We start from the raw sequence: 21,340 nt of genomic DNA on the forward strand, positions 1-21,340 counted from the left end.
ATATCTAACTAAGTAGATAGCCTTTAGGTAAAAAGCCTATATATTAGCTACTTAATAATTTATAATACTTAGTATTAATAAGCGCTTTATAGTCTAGTAGAGCTACCTATTACCTAGCTATATTACTAACTACTATATCTACTTATAGTAGATCTATAGTAATAAGCTAGAGTATAACGCGTTTATTATTTACTACTCTAACGCCTATCTCTTTCTATTCCTCTCCCTTAGTAATATAATTAAGGCTATATATAGTCTTATTCTTAACTACTCTAGTAGTCTATCTAACTATAAGACCTAGTTTCTTACCTACTCTACTAGTACTAATATCCTACTATTTAGCTAGCTACCTAATAAGTATAAGTCTAGCTAGGGTCTTATCCTCCCTATTAAGTAGTTCTACTACCTAATCTTTATCTATATTAGAAACCTCCCTAACCTAGGCTATATTCTCTATAAGTATTCTAGTAATAAGGAGTTCTAGGCCTACCTTATCTCTTATAGCTTTACTAATAAGTAAGCTACTATAGTAATCCTAGTAGCTATCTTAGCTCCTACTCTTTCCTTACTATTCCCTTTTTTTATATAGTAGATTAGCGTTATATTTAATAGCGTAAATAGGGGGGTATTATTATAGTTTCTAACTATTTATATTCTTAGATAGATCCTATAGTTAAAGTATTAGGCTTAAAGTACTAATTCTCTATATATACTTACTTAGATTAGTACTTTAATCCTACTATTATAAGACTAGCTTACTACGACTAATTATTACTATAAGAAAGGAGTTAACTTACGTATCTATATCTTAATCTCCTAATAAGTACTAGGGTTAGTACTATCTTATAGACTCCTTTCTAGTCTTTTTCTTCTTTACTTCTATAGTATCTAATAAGGTACTAGCTAGGGCCTAACTAGCCTTCTATAGAAGTTTATATAGAGGTTAGGTTAGCGTAGAGTAGTTCTAGATAAACTAGTAATAGAAGTTAGTAAAGCCTAGAAATACTTAGATATCCTTATAGCTTTATAGTTCTAGCTATTCTTTAATAGTCTAGACCCTCTTAGCGTCTATTTAGATGCTATTAGGGGTAATTATAAACCTAAGGAACTTAATATATTTTATATAGAATATATACTTTAAGATTTTAGTATATAGTTTCTATTTCTATAGATATTATAAGATTTACTTTATATACTATATATAGTCTACCTTATTTTAGGAGTATATAAGAATATTATCTAGATAGATAATATAGATAGAATCTAGGAGCCTAGCTATAGCTTAGTAGATATATACTTAGAAAGATATAGGAGTATTAGCTAGCCTAAAAGATATAACTAGATACTTATAGTAGCTATACTATATCTTAAAGGCTATCTTCTACTTATCTCCTACCTTAATCTAGAGTCTATAGTAGGTATTATAGAGGTCTAACTTTATATATATAGTAGCCCCTAATATATAGTCTATTAGCTCTCTAATTAGAGGTAAGAAGTAGTAGTTCTTAATAGTAACCTTATTAAGTTCCTAGTAGTCTATATAAAGGCGTAGGGTTCTATTAGCCTTAGGTATAAAGAGGATTAGGGCCTCTATAGGTAACTTACTTAGTCTAATCTATCTAAGATATAGTATCTTTTCTAGATACTCTCTAAGAATACTTAATTCTCTCTTAGATAGGTTATATATAGGTAACTATAGTAGTATTCTACTATCCTTAAGATTAATTATATAGTTATATACTAAGTTCTAGGCTAATATACTAGTAAGATTACTATTAAAGATATTATTAAATTTAGTATATTACTCTAGGAGGCCCTAGATTAGGCTCCTACTAGTATCTATATAGGCTACTAGATATAGAGTATAACTACCTTTATTAGAATAACTAGTAGTTACTAGTAATTATATACTCTATAGAGTTCTACTAGGGCCTAGATAGCTAACCTATTAAGGTTATTATACTATAGACCTATAGGTCTAGGTACTATAGATATATCTCTTAGGACTAACCTTCTTTCTTAATTCCTCTAATAATACTTATTTAATTATAGATTTATAGTCTAGGTTTACCTAGAAGAAAGATAGCCTATATTTCTAGAAGTACTTAAAATAGTATTTAGCCTTAGAAATCTATTCTAGGCTAAGGATAAGTTTAAATACTATATCTTAGCTCTTCTAGAATAGTTAGGGGCCTATAGCTTAGCTCTAACCTTAATTATCTTACGTAGTTATAGTAAGCTAATAGGCTAGTTCTAAGATAAGAGGAGACCTATTAGCTAAGGTAGTATTTAGATAGTAACTAGATAGCTCTTAGATAGAGACTAGGCCCTTATTCTAAGCTACTAACCTCTAAACTAGGTTTAGGGTAGTACTATTATTAATAAGAGCTATTAGAAAGTATATCCTAGTAGCTATATTATATATAATATAAACTACTAATAAGTAATATATTACTTAATAGTCTTCTTATTAATTCTCCTACTCTAGTTACTAAGATACTCTTAGGTATATAACTAGGGCACGCCTTTTTCTAACTTTTTATTAGTTAGTAGTAGTTAGTCTCTTCTTAGCTAGGGAGTACTACCCTTTTAGTACTAATTACTAGTCTAATAGTTCTTTAGCCTACTCCCCTATTAGGTTACTTTATTAGCTATACCCCTAGATAGAGAGTTCTAGTATTTCTTCTTAGACCTTAGCCCCTAGGGGGGTACTAAGCTAGATTTAAACTAGTCTCTTTTAGGCGTCCCTTTAGGGTTACCCTTTAGGGATATCTACTCTAGAAGCTCCTCTACCTTCTTAACTTTAGTAAATATATTATACTTAGTCTTTATATAACTCTTAGTACTTATCTTAGTTAGCTTAGTATATAAGATTAGGTATACCTATAAGAACTAGTATATAACGTAGTACTCCTTATTAATAATCTTAAACTTAAGATATTATTTCTTAGCTTCTAGTATAGACTATAGGCTTTTAAACTCTTACCCCTTTATTTAGGTTATATTAAAGAACTTTATATATATCTTAAACCTCTATATATTAGGGTCCTAGATCTAGTCTATAATAAATATATAGAAGTCTTTAAAGTAGACTAGGGGGTTTATTTTTAAGTTAAGGGTATTAAATACCTTATTATATAGGTTTACCTTACTAATAGCTAACCCCTAGATAGCCTATTATAACTAATACCCTAAATCTTTAGAGGTACTATATATCTTAAACGCGTTATTTAGAGTCTAAAACTAGGAGTCTATATTCTTTACCTCTAAGCTTATAAGCTTAGGCGTAGGGGCCTTAATAAGGAAGCTAAAGGGATTATAATAGAGAGCTTATAAATTAGGTTATAAGTTAGGCCTAACTAGAGTTATAATAGATAGCTCTAAGAGACTTTATTTAATCTTCTAAAGCCTCTAAACCTATTAGTATAAGTTAGTAAGCTCCTCTATATTTATAGAATTAAGTATTACTAAGAGCGCTATAATTTTATTATTAATAGTTATAATATATAGATTTAGTATTAGAGTAGCTAAGAGCTAGCTCTTACTATTATTTAGGGACTAGATTTTAATATAAGTATCTTTATTAACTAGGAGGAGAACTATTCTCTAGTTAGTAGCCTCTTAGCCTCTAACTAGCTAGTTTATAGCTAGAGAGCTAGCCTCTAGGTTAATACTTCCTAAATAAGTTATAGGAGCTATTTTTAATTTAACTAGCTATAGTAGTTAAAGGTTTTAAATATAAGATTTAGTACTATAGAGAGTTAAATTAAGGGTAAATAATAATAATATATTTAGTATAGATATTAGATAAAACCTTAGTTTATTAGGTTTTATCTCTTAGGGCGTTTATATATTCTTACTAATATATATAGCCCTCTTTAGGTCCTAGTATAGCCTTCTTTAGGTTCTAGTTAGAGTTCTCTAGGCTCTATCTTAGTTATAGTATTATATTCCTATTCTTAATAAAGTAGTATAAGAAGCCTAAGTTCTAAAGGAGTAACTATTTATCTATTTATCTAGTCTAAGTAGATTTATAGATAGCTACTAAACTAATATATAGCTTCTAATCTTTACTCTTACTCTTTCTACTACTCTTATTTTATTTAGTAATAGCCTTACTCTTAGTATATACCTTCTTACCTTTTTTAGAATTCTTCTTATCTTCTTTCTTATTATTACGTCTTTTAGTACTCTAGCTATTAGGAGTCTTTTTAGGATATTATTTATAATAGGTCTTAGGGCTTACTATCTATAGATTTACTAGTAAGCTTATCTATAGCTAATATAGTAATAGTAGTCTCTTAACCTAAATTATATTATCTAGCTACCTCTTAAAGAGTACTTATTATAGTATTAATATCTATATATCCCTCTTCCTTAATAGCCTTAGTATTATACTAGGATATAACCTAATTAGTACTACTTATACCTCTTATAAATAGTACTACTACTAATCCTAGGGGTACTTAATACTACTTAAGATAGGACTTATTAGTATATATAAGGTAAGCTATATTCTTAATTAATTTAAGATTCTAGCTAAAGGAGCTAATATACTTATTAATATCTAATATAAGCTTAATATAGAGTAGCTTATCTATAGCTTTAACGTATAGGGTTAAGAAAGATAGTTTAAATAATCTTATAATATAGTTATATATCTCTTTAGCTATAGTACCTTTAGTTATCTCTAGTTTTATAGTTTTATTAAGATAGATTATAATTAACTTAGCTATAATCTTATCCTTTAAGATCTACTTCTTAATCTCTTAGGCTCTAGCTTTAATCTTAGCTACTTTAGAGTTAATATTAAGTAGTAGAGAATATAGCTAAGGCCTAATACTATCTATATTATAGAAGATATATTCTATTATCTTATCTTTAGCTAATCTAGCCTATAGGCTAGTCCTCTATAATAAGAATAATATATTCTTCTTTAGAATAGTTATCTTAGAGTATTTATTATCTAAAAATATAGTATTATAGTAAAATAATTATTTTAATAGGGTAGTAAATAAGTTAGGAGAAATAAGAATAAGTAAGTCTTAAGAGAGAACTTAAGTTAGGTAAGTAGTAGTTATAACTTACCTAGGCTTATAACCTATTATAATCTTAGTAATAATAAATAATCTATTAAATCTAACTTAATAACTACTACTAATATATAATAATAATTCTTATTATACTAGCTAGATTAGATTAGGTAAGTAATACCTAACTAATTACTTATTATAAATTTAGATATTCCTAAAGCTAATATAGGTAGATATTAGATTATTAACTACTAATATCTAGCCTTAGGTATAATAGTTATCTTAATTATAGTAGCGTCCTTACTAACTCTCTTAGATATTTAAGAGATAGCGGCCTTCATAGATATAGCATGGCTCTCTATTAGTAAGTCCCTAATATCGACCGCAGTTAGCTACTCCCTAGCGGAGGCGGTCCGGAATGTTGTGGCAAGTGCGGTCCGAGGTTTCTTGAAAGCCTTCGTGGTGGAGCGCATGATGTCCTTCTCGCGTAAATGTTTGCTTTTTGAGGCAGCGGACGTGGCAGCAAGCTTGCGCATAGAGGGGACAGTACCTGGCTCCGGAATCTCGCGCAGTTCTCGATGAACAATCACCGGGTCGGGGTCGAGGCAAAGCCTTTTGGCCATAACCTCGTAAACGCCTTCAACAACTCCGGCCACGTTGTTCATCAAGTCTACCTCAAATTCCGTGACCTTTTTTCTGTACAGATCCAGCTCGTCGTGTCGCGCTTGATAGTCGTCGCGCTGTCGCTTGTAGTCGTCACGCTGTTGTCTATACCGGTCTCGGTTCCTTTTCGTGTCTTCTTGCTGATTCGTCCAGTAGTCACGGTTCCGCTTGGCCTCATCGCGATCCTTGATGGCTTGCTCGAACTCTTTGAAGTAGTGGTCGCGCTCCCGTAGGTATTGGTCGCGTTCGTTCTTGTACTGGTTGCACTCCTGCAGGTACTGGTAACGTTCGTTCTTATACTGGTTGCGCTCCTGTAAGTACTGATCGCGCTCTTTCTTGTACTGATCGCGCTTGTTTTTGTACCGGTCGCGCTCGTTCTTGTACTGGTCGCACTCCTGTTCGCACTGCTCATTCTCGGCCTTGAGCCGGGCGTTCTCTTCATGGCCTTTGCGAAATGCTTGAGTGATAAGCTCAGCCTGATGCTCAACCTCGCCGGGTGAATTGGCTTGATTGGCGCTGAGACGGACCGTGTCGGCATTTTGTCGAAACGTGTGCCTGGAACTGAATTATTCCATGACTTTACCCTTTTTGTCCCTGGCGGTATCGAGCCGAGCTTCGGTTCTCTTGCCATCACCCTCGCGGATGCCGAAGACAATCTCCAAGTCCCTCTTCTTTTGGACCATGCGGTCACGCACATAGGTCATCTGATCGCTCATCTCATAAGGGCGACCCGATGTCCTTCCTCGAGGTGGATCAGGGTCGTAGTTGCGATCCATCGTGATGGGAAGGGCGTGGTCGAGGAGCAGTCGAAGTAGGGGCTGCGGGTTGGAGCGGTCAAGTTGTGGTACGTGCCGGTTGCAGTCGTGGACGGTGACGAGTCGGCGCGGTGGAGGAGCGGTCAAGATGTGGCACCAGCCGGGCGCAGTAGTTGACGGTAACGAGTCGGCGATGTCGAGCAGCTGTTGACGCGTCCGAGGAGCAGTCGACAGATGAAGCGCGAGGCCGAAACGCGAGGGCGACACGTAAACACCGCGACTGAATGGAGCTCGGGCCTATGCGACCGCTGCTTTGCCACCAGCGCGATGCAGCATCAACCTCACATCATCCTCACCGGCGTTCTTCTTCGTCTCCGTCCGCTCCGAGTCAGGTCCTCCATGTGATTGCGCGAATCCACCCCAAACGACCTTGCTAGCAGAGACGACCAGCAACTCGCTCCGCAGCGACTCGTCCGCGCCAGTCTACCTCAGCACCAGCGATCCCACTCCCGCAACGCAGCGCTGGCGCGCCTTACCCACGGATCTACACGGAAAATGAGTTGGAAGGGATGGGCGGGGGTCCCAAGCAAGAGCAACGGGACGGGGCGCCCCGAACTTGCTTCAAGAGGCAAGAGGATGCGCCGCCACGGGGGCATCTTCTCTGGTTCGGGCCGTAGGGTGACGGTTTTGTCGCAAGGATCGATCGGTGTTCCACACTCGCCTCTGCGTCCACGACCATCCGGTCGTGGAAGGGGGCCCTTGCAGTGTGCTCTACGTAGCAGTGCAAAATGTGGATTTTTTTTGGCAAGCGCATGCGTTGGACGTGAGCAGCGGCGGCGTTGAGGCATGCGATTGGAGGTCAGCCTTCGTCGTTGGAATTGGGGTGATTGTCAAGACAGCATACTTTCCCATCTCCAAAGGGATGGTTGCTAACGTCACAATGTCAATGAGGTCCTGGCGACAGCAAGCTCGGTGTGTTTTGAGGCCGGGGGAGGCTCCATTTTTGTCTATTTGCGCGAGAGATGAGCGAAAAGGTGCGTCTGACGGTGCGAGCCCCCAGATTAGAGCACCCCAGAATTCCGGCATCTGCCAATTTTTCAATCCGAGTTTGATTGGCATCGGCTTGGCCTTTTTCGACCCTCCCGATACGTATCGACTGACGGTCCAACCGGGCCATGTTCCTTTTACATTCGTGTCTCCGGGCCAACTCCGTGGAGTTTGCAGCAAACCGCCCTGAATGTGGAGTCTTGTCAAGTATCTGCATGTACGGGAGGTTCCTTGGCCTTCACCATCTTTGCTGCTGCCCTAGAAATTCTTGGAGAGGCTTGGGCCCCTGCACTTTTTTTTTTTTTTTTTTTCCCCTCCACGGCCACAGGCCTTACTCAACCGCCATGACGAGCCTGCTAAAGTTTTTTTTCGAGCCACACCATAAGATACTGCTGCCGCGCACGCACAGTCTTCCTGGTTGGTTGGATACCGTCCCCACGTCTCCCTTGGGAGAATCTGGGGAAGCCGGCTCGGTCGAGCCACGGCCGATTCCACAACTACTACCATAACACTTACCGATATCTACTGCTTTGGACCTCAACCTCGCCTATTCCAAGAAAAATTCGAGCAGATCTCTCCCCCCGCTATCCCAGTATCGTGCTTTGTTGCAGTATCGCTATCTTCATCTACACCCCCACCTTGCTTACACACGCAAGACCGCGTTGATTCTCGGTGGCTTTGCTGCTTTTGATCCTCCCATGTCTTGCTTACACCTTCTCTCGCCATTGGCTGATTGAGGCTTCGCTTTTCCACTCTTGTATATAGCGAACTTGCTATCCTTCTAGTTTTCTGATGAACCGTTCTTTCAGTCTGCCGTCAATCTCCATTATTTTCGTCGCCCAGGATGCCGGCGGCTGTACATAATGCTGGACAGCTGGAAGGGCTCCAGAACAACACGGATCCCAAGTGGTGACGAGATGCTGGACTCAGGCGCCTTATCTTCTGGCAAGGTTGTGTCTTGGTGTCGCAGATGATGGTCTGCTACGATGAAAGTGTGATCGGAAGTTTGCAAACCATGCAGCCGTGGACAGATGGTGAGGGTTCACTCGAACTTCCCATGTCTGAGTTGTTAGCAAACGGGTTCTATGAGAAGTCCTTCTTCGTCGGATGTTGGCCTCATCACGGCCATTTTCTTTGTTGGCGGTGTTGTTGGAATCTTTTTTGCTTCTTCGCTGGCAGATCGGTATGGACGAAGAGCATCCATCGCCTTTGGATCCTTCCTCTGCATTGTGGGAACCACGTTGCAGAGCTCAAGGCAAGGGCATGTTCATCGGATGTCGGTTCGTGATTGGACTGGGCACGAGCTTCACCATCTCTGCCGGCCCAAGCCTCCTTAACGAACTGTCGCATCCTCGCATGAGGGGACAAATTGCTTCCACGGTATATCCACTCGTTATTCTTTACCGCTCTCCCTAACGATTCCTTCCAGTTTAACGTGCTGTGGTACGTCGGATCCATTGTCGCGTCCTGGCTTACCTTCGGGACTGGACATCTTACCTCGACCTGGTCCTGGCGCATTCCATCCATCGTCCAAGGCGCTCTCAGCGTCTTCGTTATCATCTCCACAATTTTAATGCCCGAATCTCCAAGCTTTTTTTACGCTCGCGGCCGAACAGACGAAATTCTTGCCGTGCTCGCAGAATACCACGCCAACGGGGATTACACCGACTCGCTCGTCACAGGAGAATCGGCGCAAATAGCCGCAGCTCTTGAACTCGACCGTGTCAATGCCGTAACCTCGTGGCGTCGCATCGCGCTTGGCCGTTGTCTTCGCGGTCGCGGTGCTGGCTCTCTGGAGCGGCCAAAGCGCCATCTCGTACTATTTTTCCCAAATTCTGACCTCCGTTGGTATCACTTCCACAAATGCTCAGACCGGGATCAACGGCGGTATGCAGATATGAAATCTGATTTGCTCCGTCACTGGTGTCATCCTCGCTGAACGCATTGGTCGACGCCCACTCTGGTTGGTTTCCTTCGTCGGCATGCTGGCTGCCAACGTCCCGCTGACAATTGCTGCCGCTCGGTACGCCGCTGCTGGCTGTTCTGCTGCCGGATACGTGACTGTCGTCTTCATATTCCTGTACAATGCGGCGTTCAACATTGCATGCAATCTTTTGGTGTACGCATATCCCGCCGAAATCCTACCCTACAACATCAGGACCAAAGGACTTGGATTCTTCCTTGTCGTGGCCGACGCGCTCCTGATGTGGAACTCGTACGTCAATCCCATCGCGCTGGAAAGGATTGGATTCTGGGTGTTTGTGTGCTACGCCGGCTTATTGGCTTGTGCGACAGGAATCATTTGGAAGTGGTTCCCAGAGACCAAGCCAATGACATTGGAGGAGCTGGCGGACTTGTTTGTCGACGACAAGGAGATCATTGGAGTGGAGTGTGGCAGTCAGAACGATAAAGAAGAAGGCGAGGCCACTGTCGTCCCGAAAGGAGAGGACAAGATTTCGCAAAACCCCATTGAAGACTGATAGTCGGGACAAATTGGACATGCAGACGAGCACAGGACGGGAAACATTCGATCAAGAAAGCCCCATCCGCATCCCCTGCATTCTCCCCAATGAGATTGGGCTGCCCCACTGTTGCTGCGCTGCTTCCGTAAAGTCTGACTCAGCAAATGCAGACGCTATTAAGCGCCAGCCGTGCATTTTCTCTCCTGTCAACCCATATCCTTCCACATCTTCACGTCTCATTCAACCACACAACGGCAGCATCAAACCGCAGACATGGATCTCGATAAACTCCGGAGAGCTGAATTTTCTCGTACCGCCGACGACTGGGCCTCGACGCTGACGATAAGAGATATCCAAAAATTGGCATCGTCATACAACGGCGACCAGCCATGTACACTTGGCGTACGACTGAGGGGCTCGTACAATCTGAGCTTCCCTGTTCATTTTGAAGATGGCACAAAATGGCTCATAAGATTCCCCATTCCCGGCTACTTGACTTGCCTGAAAGAGAAGTTCCTCTCTGAGATTGCCACAATGAAGCTTGTTCAAGAACAGACAAACATCAGAATCCCTGCCTTGATTGCTTGGTCAACTGAAGGCGACCACCCGACTGGATCTGCTTTCATGCTGATTGAGTTCTTAGAGGGTGAACCCCTCGGCAAGTGGAAAATTCCCGAGCTTCCTCTGGACAAGAAGGTGTTTGTGTATCGTCAGCTGGCCCAAGTTCTGCTCAGTCTTTCAGATCTCAGATATGAGAAGATCGGCTCCTGGACGCTGCAGGGCGAAGACGACTCTATAGCCTTGAATAATCGGCCTCTTGCTCATCAGATGAATGGACTTATCTTGGACGGAGTCAACGTCGACGCTATTCTTCCGGTCGATCAAACTTTCGACTCCCGCGCCGAATACATCACCTGTCTCGCTCGCATGATCCGCGCCCGTTTCGAACAGCAGCGAAACAGTGTCTACGATGAAGCAGACGGCCAACAAAAAGCATGCGCTATTCATCTCTTCGAATCACTCCTCGAGGGCTCTGAAATCCCTGACTTTGACAGCGGATCTTTCGTGCTCATCCACGGCGATTTGCGCACGCCAAACATCATGATCAACCCGGACACCTTTGAATTTACTGGCATTGTGGACTGGGAGTGGGCTCGTGTTGTTCCTATTGAGTTGGTGTTGCCACCGTTCTGGCTGACTGGCTTGAGTGTCCACGAGCTCGCCGAGTCGGATGCAGGATCATACTTTGAAGAATGCAACCAGTTTATCAAAATCATTGAGGAACTTGAGGCCTCAAAGCGTTACCCGGAGGATCATTTACGGCTTTCAACAGTTATGCAGAATACGGTGGCAAGTACAAGGAGATTCTGGATTGCCATGTGCCTCCAACACCCATACGACTTTGACACTATCTACTGGGATAAAATCGACCTTCTGCGCAGGCCTTCGGATCAGACGGAGGGGGAAGTGGTGGAAGAATTTCTCAGCGGACCGTGCAGACAAGCAGTGGATGACCTTGTCAAGCGGAAAGTGGCAGATTTGGATGACTACCGCTGCGACTTTGCACGAGCTGATCAATCCGAGTCGCCCTGAATGCAGTACCATCTATTTCCCTTTTATCTTCTGGTCGCTGTCTTTCTTTTCCCTCTCGGACTTTTGGCGACGCCTCTGGGCCTCATTTCCACTTTCCGTAAGTTGTCGGGCCTCTTCTTCCGTTAATTCGAGATGCTTCTGCCCAGACGAACTTTGGGCACTTCGGCTTTGGCTTTGGCTTTCGCTGCTGGGCATTGTCTGCTGAGGCGTCAGTAAAAGACATGATGGCTGCTCTTGTTCGAGGAGTTACCGATGAGACGTCTCTTATTGAACGTGATTGTAGAATGGAGACTTGGGTTTGATGATTACAACAGAAAGGCATCTAGTCGCTGCATTCTTATATAGTTGCCATCTCTCTGTTTTCCAGCTCGGCTGTCTTTTTCCGATCTCCTGTACAACCTCAAAACGAAAAAACTTGCAGACAGAACAGCTGGTCCAGTCATCTCGCGCTTCAATAACTGTCGCCCCGTTGAGTCGTTCAGCAAAGCGCCTTGCCTCAGCCACTTTCGATGCAATCATGCGAGACTGCGCAGCCAATGCACATATTTTCGAAGGATCTGTTCGTGTTGACACTAACTCCAGTCTGATTCGCTGCACTGGGCAGTCCGTACGTTCATTGAGAGATGCATAGAACTCTCGCTGACCATTGGGAAAGACTGATTTGGCTGTGCCACTCAACGCGCCCACGTGTCTCTGAAAGAGACGCCCGCCATTCCTTGCAGGCTCTTGGAAGGCCTCATTCTGGTAAATCTGCCGCGGCATTTTTTCTACCGCATTCTCGGACGCGTCTCTCGAAATGACTCCAAAAGCGGAGACGGGAGGCAAACGACCGGACAAAACAAGTCACTGCATCACAGAAGGGCAAACGCGCTTAGGTCACATTTACACTCTGTGACTCCCAGCCACAGCTGTGTTACTGGCTGCTTAAATTTGGCGCTCTGTCCCGATTGGCTCCAGCCTGGCTCCGCAACAATCTTCCCATGACCTCTTCACTTCCTTCCTTTCACTGCATCCAAGAATGATGGAAGCCATGGAACAGGGAGACGCAGGCGACAGCGCTTCATTGAGCAAAACAAAGCGAAAGCAGATGATTTGGCCAGACCCTCTGATCTTCAGCCCGACTGCGCCGCACTCTCACAGCATCATCCTCCTCCACGGTCGCGGTAGCAACGCCGAGCGCTTCGGTGTCGAACTTCTCAAGAGCCGGAACTCCGAAGGCAAGACTCTAGCCGAATGCTTCCCTGGGACCAAATTCATCTTTCCTGCTGCAAAGAAGCGCCGCTCTACCGTCCTCAAGCGCATTCCAATCAACCAATGGTTCGACAATTTTTCGTTGGATGACCCTTCCGAGCGGCAACATCTCCAATACGACGGCATTCGGGAGACGAGCGCATTTATCCATGATCTGACTGAAAAGGAAGCCTGCCTCGTTGGACTGTCGAACGTTGTGATTGGTGGGCTCAGTCAGGGCTGCGCGGCTGCGCTTCACGTGCTCCTCAACTTCGGGCCAAAAGAATGCGTCGGCAAAGAGTCTGCGTCGCTGGCAGGGTTCGTGGGTATGAGTGGTTGGCTGCCTTTTGCGGACATGTTGGACCCGCAAGCCACGGACAGGCATGAGCAAGATGGAGAGGAATGCGTTGATCATGAGGACGACGACATCTTCGGATCTGACGGTGAGCACAGCGACTACGACGACGGCAACAAAGATGAGAAAGACCGCGTTGAGGGCGAGAAAGAAGAAAGCCTCGAGCCGCGCCAGCTTCGCGCGTTCAACACGGCGCGCGACATCGCCTCGCTGCCACCGCTTTCTGGGACTCTGGACGAGGCCGCAGCTTTCGCCCGCACGCCCGTGTTCTTGGGACACGGCAGACACGACGAAAAGGTGTCTGTGAAGCTGGGCTCTCAGGCAAGAGCTGTGCTTGAAGCACTGGGTTGCAAGGTGCGCTGGGAGGACTACGACGAGGGCCACTGGTACAAGGTTCCCGACGAGATCGATGACATTGTGGACTTCTTGCAGACCGAGGCGGGCTTTAGGATGGCAGAAAATGATTTAGTATGAGCAGTATCATCAGGATAGCAGATGAACTTCATTCGACCGATGCAATACTGGGCAGGAGGGTTATCGCTTGCTGTGGAGACGCCTTTTTCTTTGCGGGCTCTTTCGGCACGGAGCTCCAGATTACCATGGCGGAAAAAAAAAACGACGTCTGAGCTGTGAGCAAAGATTTCTTCGAGTGGTTTAGAAACGGCATCGCCAGGAAGAATTGGACTCTGCACCAGATTGGAAACTCAAATACACTATCGTGTTCCATGTCAAATTAATGTTTACCACCGTTTCGTCTGCATTTAAGCCTCGACTATGGAGGGCTTTTAAACTTCCTTTTCCTGACTCCAGGTGGCAAGCCAAGAAGGTCCATAGTGTCCAGAAGACTTCTTATCAAGCCATAAAGCTCTCTCCGCGTCTTCAGACGGTCAGTTCCTCGATTTCCACCTTCAATTTCAACCAATGTCATTTCTCCAACGTTGTCAAGCATCCTCACGCACCGCTATCGGAGCAAGCTCATCGGCAGCGATTTTTGGCCCTCCCTCACATCGCTCGAACGCATCAGCGGCGCTATTCTTCAAGGGCTGCCTTTTTGCCTGTCACACTGGGCAACTGCCATTGGTGCGACGATACAATACAGGCACCGTGTGCATGGTCGCAGTAGACCAGACCGTGCTGCACATGAGCTGCACATCTGCTGTGGTGCTGCGCGGGCAGATATGTAAGGTCCAGAGAAGAGACAAAGGGAGCTGCAAAAAAGTTGCTGAACACTGGAGTGCGCGTGATGCAGTAGTGTGCTGCCAAGGTGCCGCCGCTAGTCGTGTCTGCCGTAGTCGGTGATGCAGGAACGACGGCAGGATTTTCTTCCTCCTCGCTCGCCGATGCGGCCAGAGAAGATTTCGGTAGTGAGATGGAGAGGCGGAAGGATCCGAAGCAATGCGCATGTACGAAGACGAATGGGTGGTCGGTTGGTTGGCTGAGTGGTGAGACGTTGCATCCATCAATACGTCGAGCCCAACCTCATCCTTTGACAGACAGATGGTTTTTCGGCTGCTTTAGCACAGCAGAATCACCTGCAGTCAATAAAGTCGAGTGGCAAGGAAGATTTCTACTCCATGGCGACACAGACACGGGCACAGCGGCGGCAGAAGCATGCTCCCCCTGTCAAGCTCAACGGTCACTGTCCCACCACGTCGAGGCAACCAACTTCGCGCTCGCGGCACTGAAAAGCAAAGGTTGACGCCCACCAGCATTCCTTACATCAATTCTCGCTTTGCCCTGCGCACGCCGTGCTTTTTGATTACGCCCAAAAAGCATCTAGTCAGCTCGCTCGACGACGGCACCACGGGAAGCCCGCTAATGTAGGCACGCGAACATGTCTCACTTCCACGCGATGCGCTGCGCTGCGAGCTGAGGAATGCGACGGAACCACCGGGGGGAACCACTGCCGTCGGCAATGTCAACACCACCATTGAGCGAATACCACCATCACGATTGCAGCCGCTGACCACCAATTCACTCGCCTCTCTTTCTTTGCAACGCACGTCACTTACATCCCTAGACTGACAGTCAGGAATGACCTATCTCATCGACGATCTCGCAAATAGGCCTCAACTTCAAACAGGAAGTCCGCATCAGTTCGACGCCAATCGATTCTCGGCACGGAGCTCGTCGCCCTTCCATTCTCGCCATTTCCAGCATCACGACCAGACCACATGATGCAAAGCGCACGCTGCCAAATCCGCCCCGCAGCAGTTCAGAGGGCCAGGTGGGCAGGCAAGCAGGCACCTGCTCCCTCCCTCCGCCGTCTCCTTGCTTCGCAGCGAGTCCAGTCCGCCCCGCCCGCTGTGTCTCGACGCTGGGGATGGCACGATATTGCCTTTATTGCCATCGGTCGTGGAGCCATCGCAGCAGAGGCTGAAGCAGAAGCAGAAGCCGTGGAAACAGCCGCGGATGAAAAAGAACCGTGCGCGCAGTGGAGGCGAGTCAATACACGCTGGAGCTGCGGCGAGGCTGGCAAGCTGGCTCTGCAGCTTCGACGAGTAGGGTAGTGTCCGCGCAGGTTGCTGCTAGATCGAAGGGCTTGACTCTTGGTTTTCGCACTGGACACCTTCCTCGTTGTTTGCTTGCCCGTGCCCAGGCGCCACGATGCTTGAGCGAGGGTGCCAAGTTCATGCTCCGACTGATGGTGGGTTGATCGCAAAGATAGGGCAGAAGCGAAGCTGCGTAGGGGTTCTGAACCAAGTGCTGCAAGCAGGTCAGTGAGCGATTGAATTGAAGGGCGAGAGTACGGAATTGAGAGGCTCCGTGAGAACACCATTGCCCCTCCTACATCAGACAGTTCAAGCGTCTTTTCCTGTCCTGGGTTGGAAAAATGTTTGCCAATAGCACAAGAAATCATTCCATCTATTTGCATCGTGGATCGGACTCCAGATCTTGACATCCCAAGATCCCGCCCACCTCAATCACCAAGGGAACATACTCCCGTCGCCGCGCTTCAAAGAACAAGGACCTTCACTCCTTGTTCCAAGATCTTTGGCACCCCACCTTCACACGAGCCCGCTGCTGCTGCGTCACCACTTGCGATCGTCCAATTTTGGTTGCCCTTCCTATGCGCAGTCCGTATCATCCTTTTTGTTTTTCATTTTTCATCTCTCTTCGTGTCTGTCGCCTTCAGGGGAAGCGGGGTAAGTTGGGCTTGACGAGCGAAATCAAAAAATTAGACCAGCGGTGAAAGGCTAGAAAAATAAAATAAAAAATGAAACAAGACGGTACATGTACGAGGTCAAAAAGGCGTGCAGACAACAAAAAAGCAAAAAAGCATGAGGGAAAAAAGGGCAAGGAGGATAGAAACAATGAAATGGGATAAATCTAATGAAGCGATCGGGGCAAGCTGTGGCTTGGATCCGCATCCTTTGCGGGACCGCCTGCCCGTGCTTCCTGTGTGATGCTGCATCTGGTCGCTGTGTGGGCTGATGAGGACGATTCTGAGGCTCTTGCTCCTGGCTGGCTCTGGCTGGCTGGCGGCTGTTCGACCCCCGTTGCCGCCCCGCAGGTGTCTCCACTGCTTGCGAAATCCCCACACCAAACGCGTAACGCACATGCCATCACGCGTGGCGGCCTGTCAGGCTGTGGTGCGATTCCGCGGACGGCTACTGGGTCAACATTGGACGATGGATGGGTTGTTGATCGGCTCAGGCTCCAGGCGTTCGTCAATCGTTTACCAAAATCATTTACGATATTTGGTTTGAGTCGCAGGATTAATTGAATTTGTTGCAATCGACTTCTGACAGGGAAACGCTCACCACTAAACACTTTGTGATTTTGGTAGTGGCGATGAGCGGGGAATACGATGAACAGCACTGCTGGTGTGGTCTGGTGGTGAGATTGGCCTACGTATCCAAAACAAACAACAACGTGAGGTCAAGCCACGGCAAATACGTGCCCGTTGCCATGTTGCGCTTCAGCCATGTGTAACCAGCGGCTGCATCTGCTCTAGTTACCCCCTGCTGCACAGTTGAAAGCTGAAACGAACAGGGCATATGTTTTGACAGACGAGAGATGAGAGATTGCTGAGGCGGTCGAATGCGTAGACGTGTTGAGGCCAGGTGGTGGTAAAATGAGATTGTAGATGGCCGCATAAGTGCGTGGCGTTGAGAAAAGACAGCGGGTTCCTGCATTGCCATCTTTACAACTCACCACATCATCATCTCACCACCGTGTTTTGGTCGGCCGGTGCGAGTTTAGAGTTCGAGCGTCGTCGAGTATGTAAGAATGTGCCAGACATAGCACACACATGCCAGTAAATATAGGCAAGTGTGTTGACGCATGTGGGTACGACGATGTACGGTAATGATGAGCCATTGTTGGTGGGACGAAATCTCGACAACAACAGCAACGGCCTTGTCTCAGACCTGTGCGGCGAATGCAAGATGCGAGATGCGATATGCAGCCTCAACAGCAACTATCCACCCATAGAGCGCGGCGTTGGCTGTCAGTGGTCGGCAGAATGAAACGGACGTTGAGCTTGGTCAATCTCAAACTCGGCTCGCCTGCGCCTCCTCACCCTGTTTCCGAATTCTCTCGTCAGTCAGGCAGTCCAGAACCTGAGCCGCGCGTTACACAGGATGCACGCGCGATGATGGGACATGCCTGTCAGGAAGTCAGCAGCCGGGCAGGCGGACAGACGGGCTGCCATTACCGCCCGTCGCCAATCGTGAGATCCCAGAGTCCAATCGGCCGCGGACCCAGGGCGATGTGGGATTGGCAGACGAGCCGGCGATGCGGTGAGATGCGATGAGATGAGCAAAGAGGCGCGAGCCATCCGACCCAACCCAGCACCAAAGTCCCTCAATGAAGCAGAGATCGATCAGCCAAGCCGTCCCAATCGGAACGACGTATCGCAAAACCAACAATCAAACCTGATCGACTGCCGGGAAGAGCGACGGCGCGTCGTTCCGTCGACCGTTTGGTCCGGTTGAGTCGTCAAGCCACAGAGACAGGCGACGACCGGCCGCTGAGCCGTCGACTTGGATGCAGCACATCATATAATATCGACAACGACAGCGTCGCTGCGAACCCCTGTCGCTCGCCCACACCGCCTCTCGCGAGCCGCTGTTCCGCGGACGGGGGTGCCGATCCTCCCATCCACCCCCTGCCCTGTGCCTAGGCTGGGCGACGGGAGCAGGGGTGGTCGTCTCGTCCGGCGTCCAAGGGTCTGAGACGTGTTGTAGGGGCTGGCGGGAGGAAACAGAGTGAGAAGTCGGGGCTCGGTGTCTGTCGTTTGTGTGGGTTTGCTGGTTGTGGAGACTGGACCGGTGTCGTGTGGGCGAAAGGACGGACTACACCTGCTGACTGGCCAAGTGGAGTGTGGAACCTGGAATTGGAATTGGGCTTGGAAGTGGAGAGTCAATAACGACTGTCCACCGGGTCAGGTGGAGAGAGGAAAAATCGATTGCGTCAATCGCATCATGCGACGCTGGAGGTGACGGCGACGAAAGAGCAGGTGGATAAATAAGACAGACGACAAAACATCAAGAAAAGCGCGCGCAAAAGGACCAAAGTGTATGCAAATGGTTAAATTCGTGCCAAAGAGGCGTCAGAAATCCCGAAATGTCCATGTCCCGCTCTAGTCTCTTTTCCTCTGCCGTCTATGTGCAACCAACTCCCAAGTTCCTCCACAATCGGTAGAGACTGCAGGCAGACAAAAGAAAAACAAATCAGCCGTGATAGCAAGCAATACTTTTGGGTGTTCGCCGTTTCGTTTGTCCACGCGTCCAAGCAGCCGTTTCAAATTTCCGTGACCAAGACCGTAATCCGTTGACCGTTGCAAAAAGAAAGTCGTTAATGGTTCCGAGCGCCGTCGTTCCTGTGGCCATTTTTTTGTTTCGTGTTCCAAACACCAAGAGAATGAGTTCAACAACCAAGGCCGTGACGCAAAGATGGACAGACAAACCGAACAGACAAAAGGGTCAAAGCAACACTCAGCAATAATGAACCAAGACAGTCGAATCGTGCCGCCAAAGCAAAAAACAAACAAACAGTTACGCTACATACAAACAAACAGGATATCTAGTAGAAGGTTGAACGCAAAGGCAAATCATGTCCCGTACCATCCTTTATCATGCGCCATCAAACCAAAAGAGAAATCATGGACTCTGCTCAGGCGTCTTACCGCATCCAAACACTCGAATGACGGCTTCGCGCATCGTGCTGCGCCTTCTCCTCCTCCTCTCTCTCAACTTGCTGTCTTGGTCGTCGTCAGAGCTCTTTGACCGCTCGCTCGCTGCGCTTTCCCTAGACTTTTCCCGCTTCTCACGATCCGAAGAAGTGCGACCAGACATGCTGCTCTTGCTTGCGTGGAGGGTGCGGCGGACGTAGTGCATCAATCCTGCATCCTCTTCGTCGTCCGAGTCGTCCGAATCCCACACCGAGACGGTCTGGTGCAGAGCGAACGACGCGTTGTGCACGGGCGTCATAGGCGGAGAGGGCTCCGAAAAGGACTTGGGAGCCGCCGATGCGGTAAAGGATGGAGTGGAATGGGAAGAGCGGGGAGGAGTAACGTCTTGGGCCTCGGCAATGGAGTTTTCCGGAATGCTCTCGGTGCACCGGCGACGCGATGACGATGAGCGGTTGCTGCGGTCTGCGCTAGATTGAGCCGCCTGGCAGAGACTGGGAATGAAGAGAATTTCGTCGGGGCGGGGAGGGCGCGGCGGGCACTTGCGCCGTTGAGATGAAGAGGATGTCTTGGGACGCGTAGGACTCAGAAGTGCAGGAGAGGCGAGGGTTTGACCTTCCCGCCGACGGCCAGAGGCGCGCTTGTTGGTAGGAGGGAAGACGTGAAGTGTTTGGGAGCTCTTTTCTTTCTGAACTTCTTGGGGGCACTTGAGTGATTCGACGACGCCCTCAGTCTCGTGCGCCGAGTCGGCGCGATCCCGCTCGGGAAATCCAAAGTTGAATGAGCTCTGAGAGCAGCTGTCTGGCTTGGGCGTGGGAGGATCGTCCTCTCCTTGGCTGGAAATCATTTCCAAGGCAGCTCGGTTTTGGCGGGAGTGACGGCTCGACTTGCTTGCCCTTTTTGTCCTGCGCTCTCTCAAATGCTTCTCCAGAGCGTGATCCCAGTACTCGGCAGTGCTGGTGGGCGAGAGTGGTAGAGCAGGTGTTGGTGAGGCGGGAGGTGTGATGCGATCCGAGTCTGGAGAGGTGCACCTTTGGGTGTGTCTTCTTGTTGGATGGGAAAGTGTGTCGGCCATGTTGTTGTAGAGGTAACCTGAGCCGCGAGGCGATGGTGGTTGTGAAGTGGTGGTGAGGAACGGAAGCGGTTGGTTGGTGTCGAAACAAGGCACGATAGGCTGCTGGATCATATATGCGGACGAAGACCCCTTCAACACAGCCAGTCAAGGGGCCAAGAGACCCACTTGTTTATTCGGTCGTCCTTGTGGCTCAATGTTGAGCGTCATTGCCCGCGTTACCTGACCCTACGCCCTGGACTCTGGCCCAGTCGAAAATCAGGCAAATCCACCACACGTTATTTGGCCCTTGTTCAGTCCGAGCGGCATGGCCCGCCGGTCGAGACCAATCAGACGATCGAGTGCGCGCGTAATTTTGACGCTGTGTACTCGACCGTCTCTCAGGCGTGCGGCGATCAAAGCAAGGGGACAGGGTATTGGCTGGTGCGTTCCTTGCGTGGGCAAGAAAGCGCAACACGGGCAAGTGATGCATCGCAGAGCGGACGAGTGGCCCGCGCTGCGAGAAAGCAATACTGGGTAAAAGTTTTAATGGCCATAGCTCAACGGCGGATCTCCAGCATCGTGCATCGGGGAAGCAAGATTCGAAATCAAGAAGAGATGTGGTGCATGGGCCCATGGCCAGGGAAGCGAACTGCATCTGGAGAGCAATCGAAGTCGCACAGCTACGAGGAATGAGACAGACGACGACGAGGAGGACGCCCGAGACATTTCCAGAAACCATACGGCCCATGGACGCAGCAGCGGGCCGCTGATAGAGACCTCATGCCTCGACAAGACTCAACAACGAAAGGTTTTTTTTTTTTTTTTTTTTTTTTTTTTTGTTCTTGGCCGTTGGACTATCCATTGCAACGAAGCAGGGAACAAGGGTTCCTTGCTTGCGTCCCGGACCCGCGCGTAGATCTCGCGGCAATCGGCTGACTGGCAACAGCAAACAATTGTCGAAGGTCGAGAGCTCATGTGGACGCAGCGGGGGGCTCAGTTGATACTCGAGCAT

General features: G+C 47.5%; 7 protein-coding genes across 7 annotated transcripts; 4 read left to right on the plus strand and 3 right to left on the minus strand.

The window, feature by feature from the left end:
- Positions 1-5,425: 5,425 nt before the first annotated feature.
- IWZ02DRAFT_436118 (uncharacterized protein) lies at positions 5,426-7,107 on the minus strand (the record flags this gene model as incomplete). Its single annotated transcript, XM_066766503.1, has 4 exons — positions 5,426-6,201; positions 6,280-6,748; positions 6,797-6,934; positions 6,988-7,107. The coding sequence occupies 4 exons, from the start codon at positions 7,105-7,107 to the stop codon at positions 5,426-5,428; spliced, it is 1,503 nt and encodes a 500-aa protein (XP_066619180.1).
- Positions 7,108-8,305: 1,198 nt separating this feature from the next.
- On the plus strand, positions 8,306-9,520 carry IWZ02DRAFT_75394 (uncharacterized protein). The gene is made up of 2 exons (XM_066771178.1): positions 8,306-8,878; positions 8,928-9,520. The coding sequence occupies exons 1-2, from the start codon at positions 8,606-8,608 to the stop codon at positions 9,435-9,437; spliced, it is 783 nt and encodes a 260-aa protein (XP_066619181.1). The 5' UTR covers positions 8,306-8,605; the 3' UTR covers positions 9,438-9,520.
- IWZ02DRAFT_75324 (uncharacterized protein) lies at positions 9,270-10,161 on the plus strand. Its single transcript, XM_066771177.1, has one exon. It carries the CDS (start codon positions 9,481-9,483, stop codon positions 9,976-9,978), a length of 498 nt encoding a protein of 165 aa, XP_066619182.1. The 5' UTR covers positions 9,270-9,480; the 3' UTR covers positions 9,979-10,161.
- Positions 10,162-10,168: 7 nt separating this feature from the next.
- IWZ02DRAFT_460654 (kinase-like domain-containing protein) lies at positions 10,169-11,934 on the plus strand. Its single transcript, XM_066768170.1, has one exon. It carries the CDS (start codon positions 10,234-10,236, stop codon positions 11,551-11,553), a length of 1,320 nt encoding a protein of 439 aa, XP_066619183.1. The 5' UTR covers positions 10,169-10,233; the 3' UTR covers positions 11,554-11,934.
- Positions 11,935-12,640: 706 nt separating this feature from the next.
- IWZ02DRAFT_384114 (putative phospholipase/carboxylesterase) lies at positions 12,641-13,612 on the plus strand (the record flags this gene model as incomplete). The annotated part of the gene is made up of 2 exons (XM_066765313.1): positions 12,641-13,226; positions 13,290-13,612. The coding sequence occupies 2 exons, from the start codon at positions 12,641-12,643 to the stop codon at positions 13,610-13,612; spliced, it is 909 nt and encodes a 302-aa protein (XP_066619184.1).
- Positions 13,613-15,158: 1,546 nt separating this feature from the next.
- IWZ02DRAFT_75410 (uncharacterized protein) lies at positions 15,159-16,292 on the minus strand. The gene has a single exon (XM_066771179.1). The coding sequence runs from the start codon at positions 16,038-16,040 to the stop codon at positions 15,354-15,356; it is 687 nt and encodes a 228-aa protein (XP_066619185.1). The 5' UTR covers positions 16,041-16,292; the 3' UTR covers positions 15,159-15,353.
- Positions 16,293-19,083: 2,791 nt separating this feature from the next.
- On the minus strand, positions 19,084-20,783 carry IWZ02DRAFT_75442 (uncharacterized protein). The gene has a single exon (XM_066771180.1). The coding sequence runs from the start codon at positions 20,458-20,460 to the stop codon at positions 19,246-19,248; it is 1,215 nt and encodes a 404-aa protein (XP_066619186.1). The 5' UTR covers positions 20,461-20,783; the 3' UTR covers positions 19,084-19,245.
- Positions 20,784-21,340: the final 557 nt, after the last annotated feature.

This window comes from Phyllosticta citriasiana, assembly GCF_038021145.1.
Source record: "Phyllosticta citriasiana strain CBS 120426 chromosome Unknown IWZ02scaffold_14, whole genome shotgun sequence".
Lineage (NCBI taxonomy): Eukaryota > Fungi > Ascomycota > Dothideomycetes > Botryosphaeriales > Phyllostictaceae > Phyllosticta > Phyllosticta citriasiana.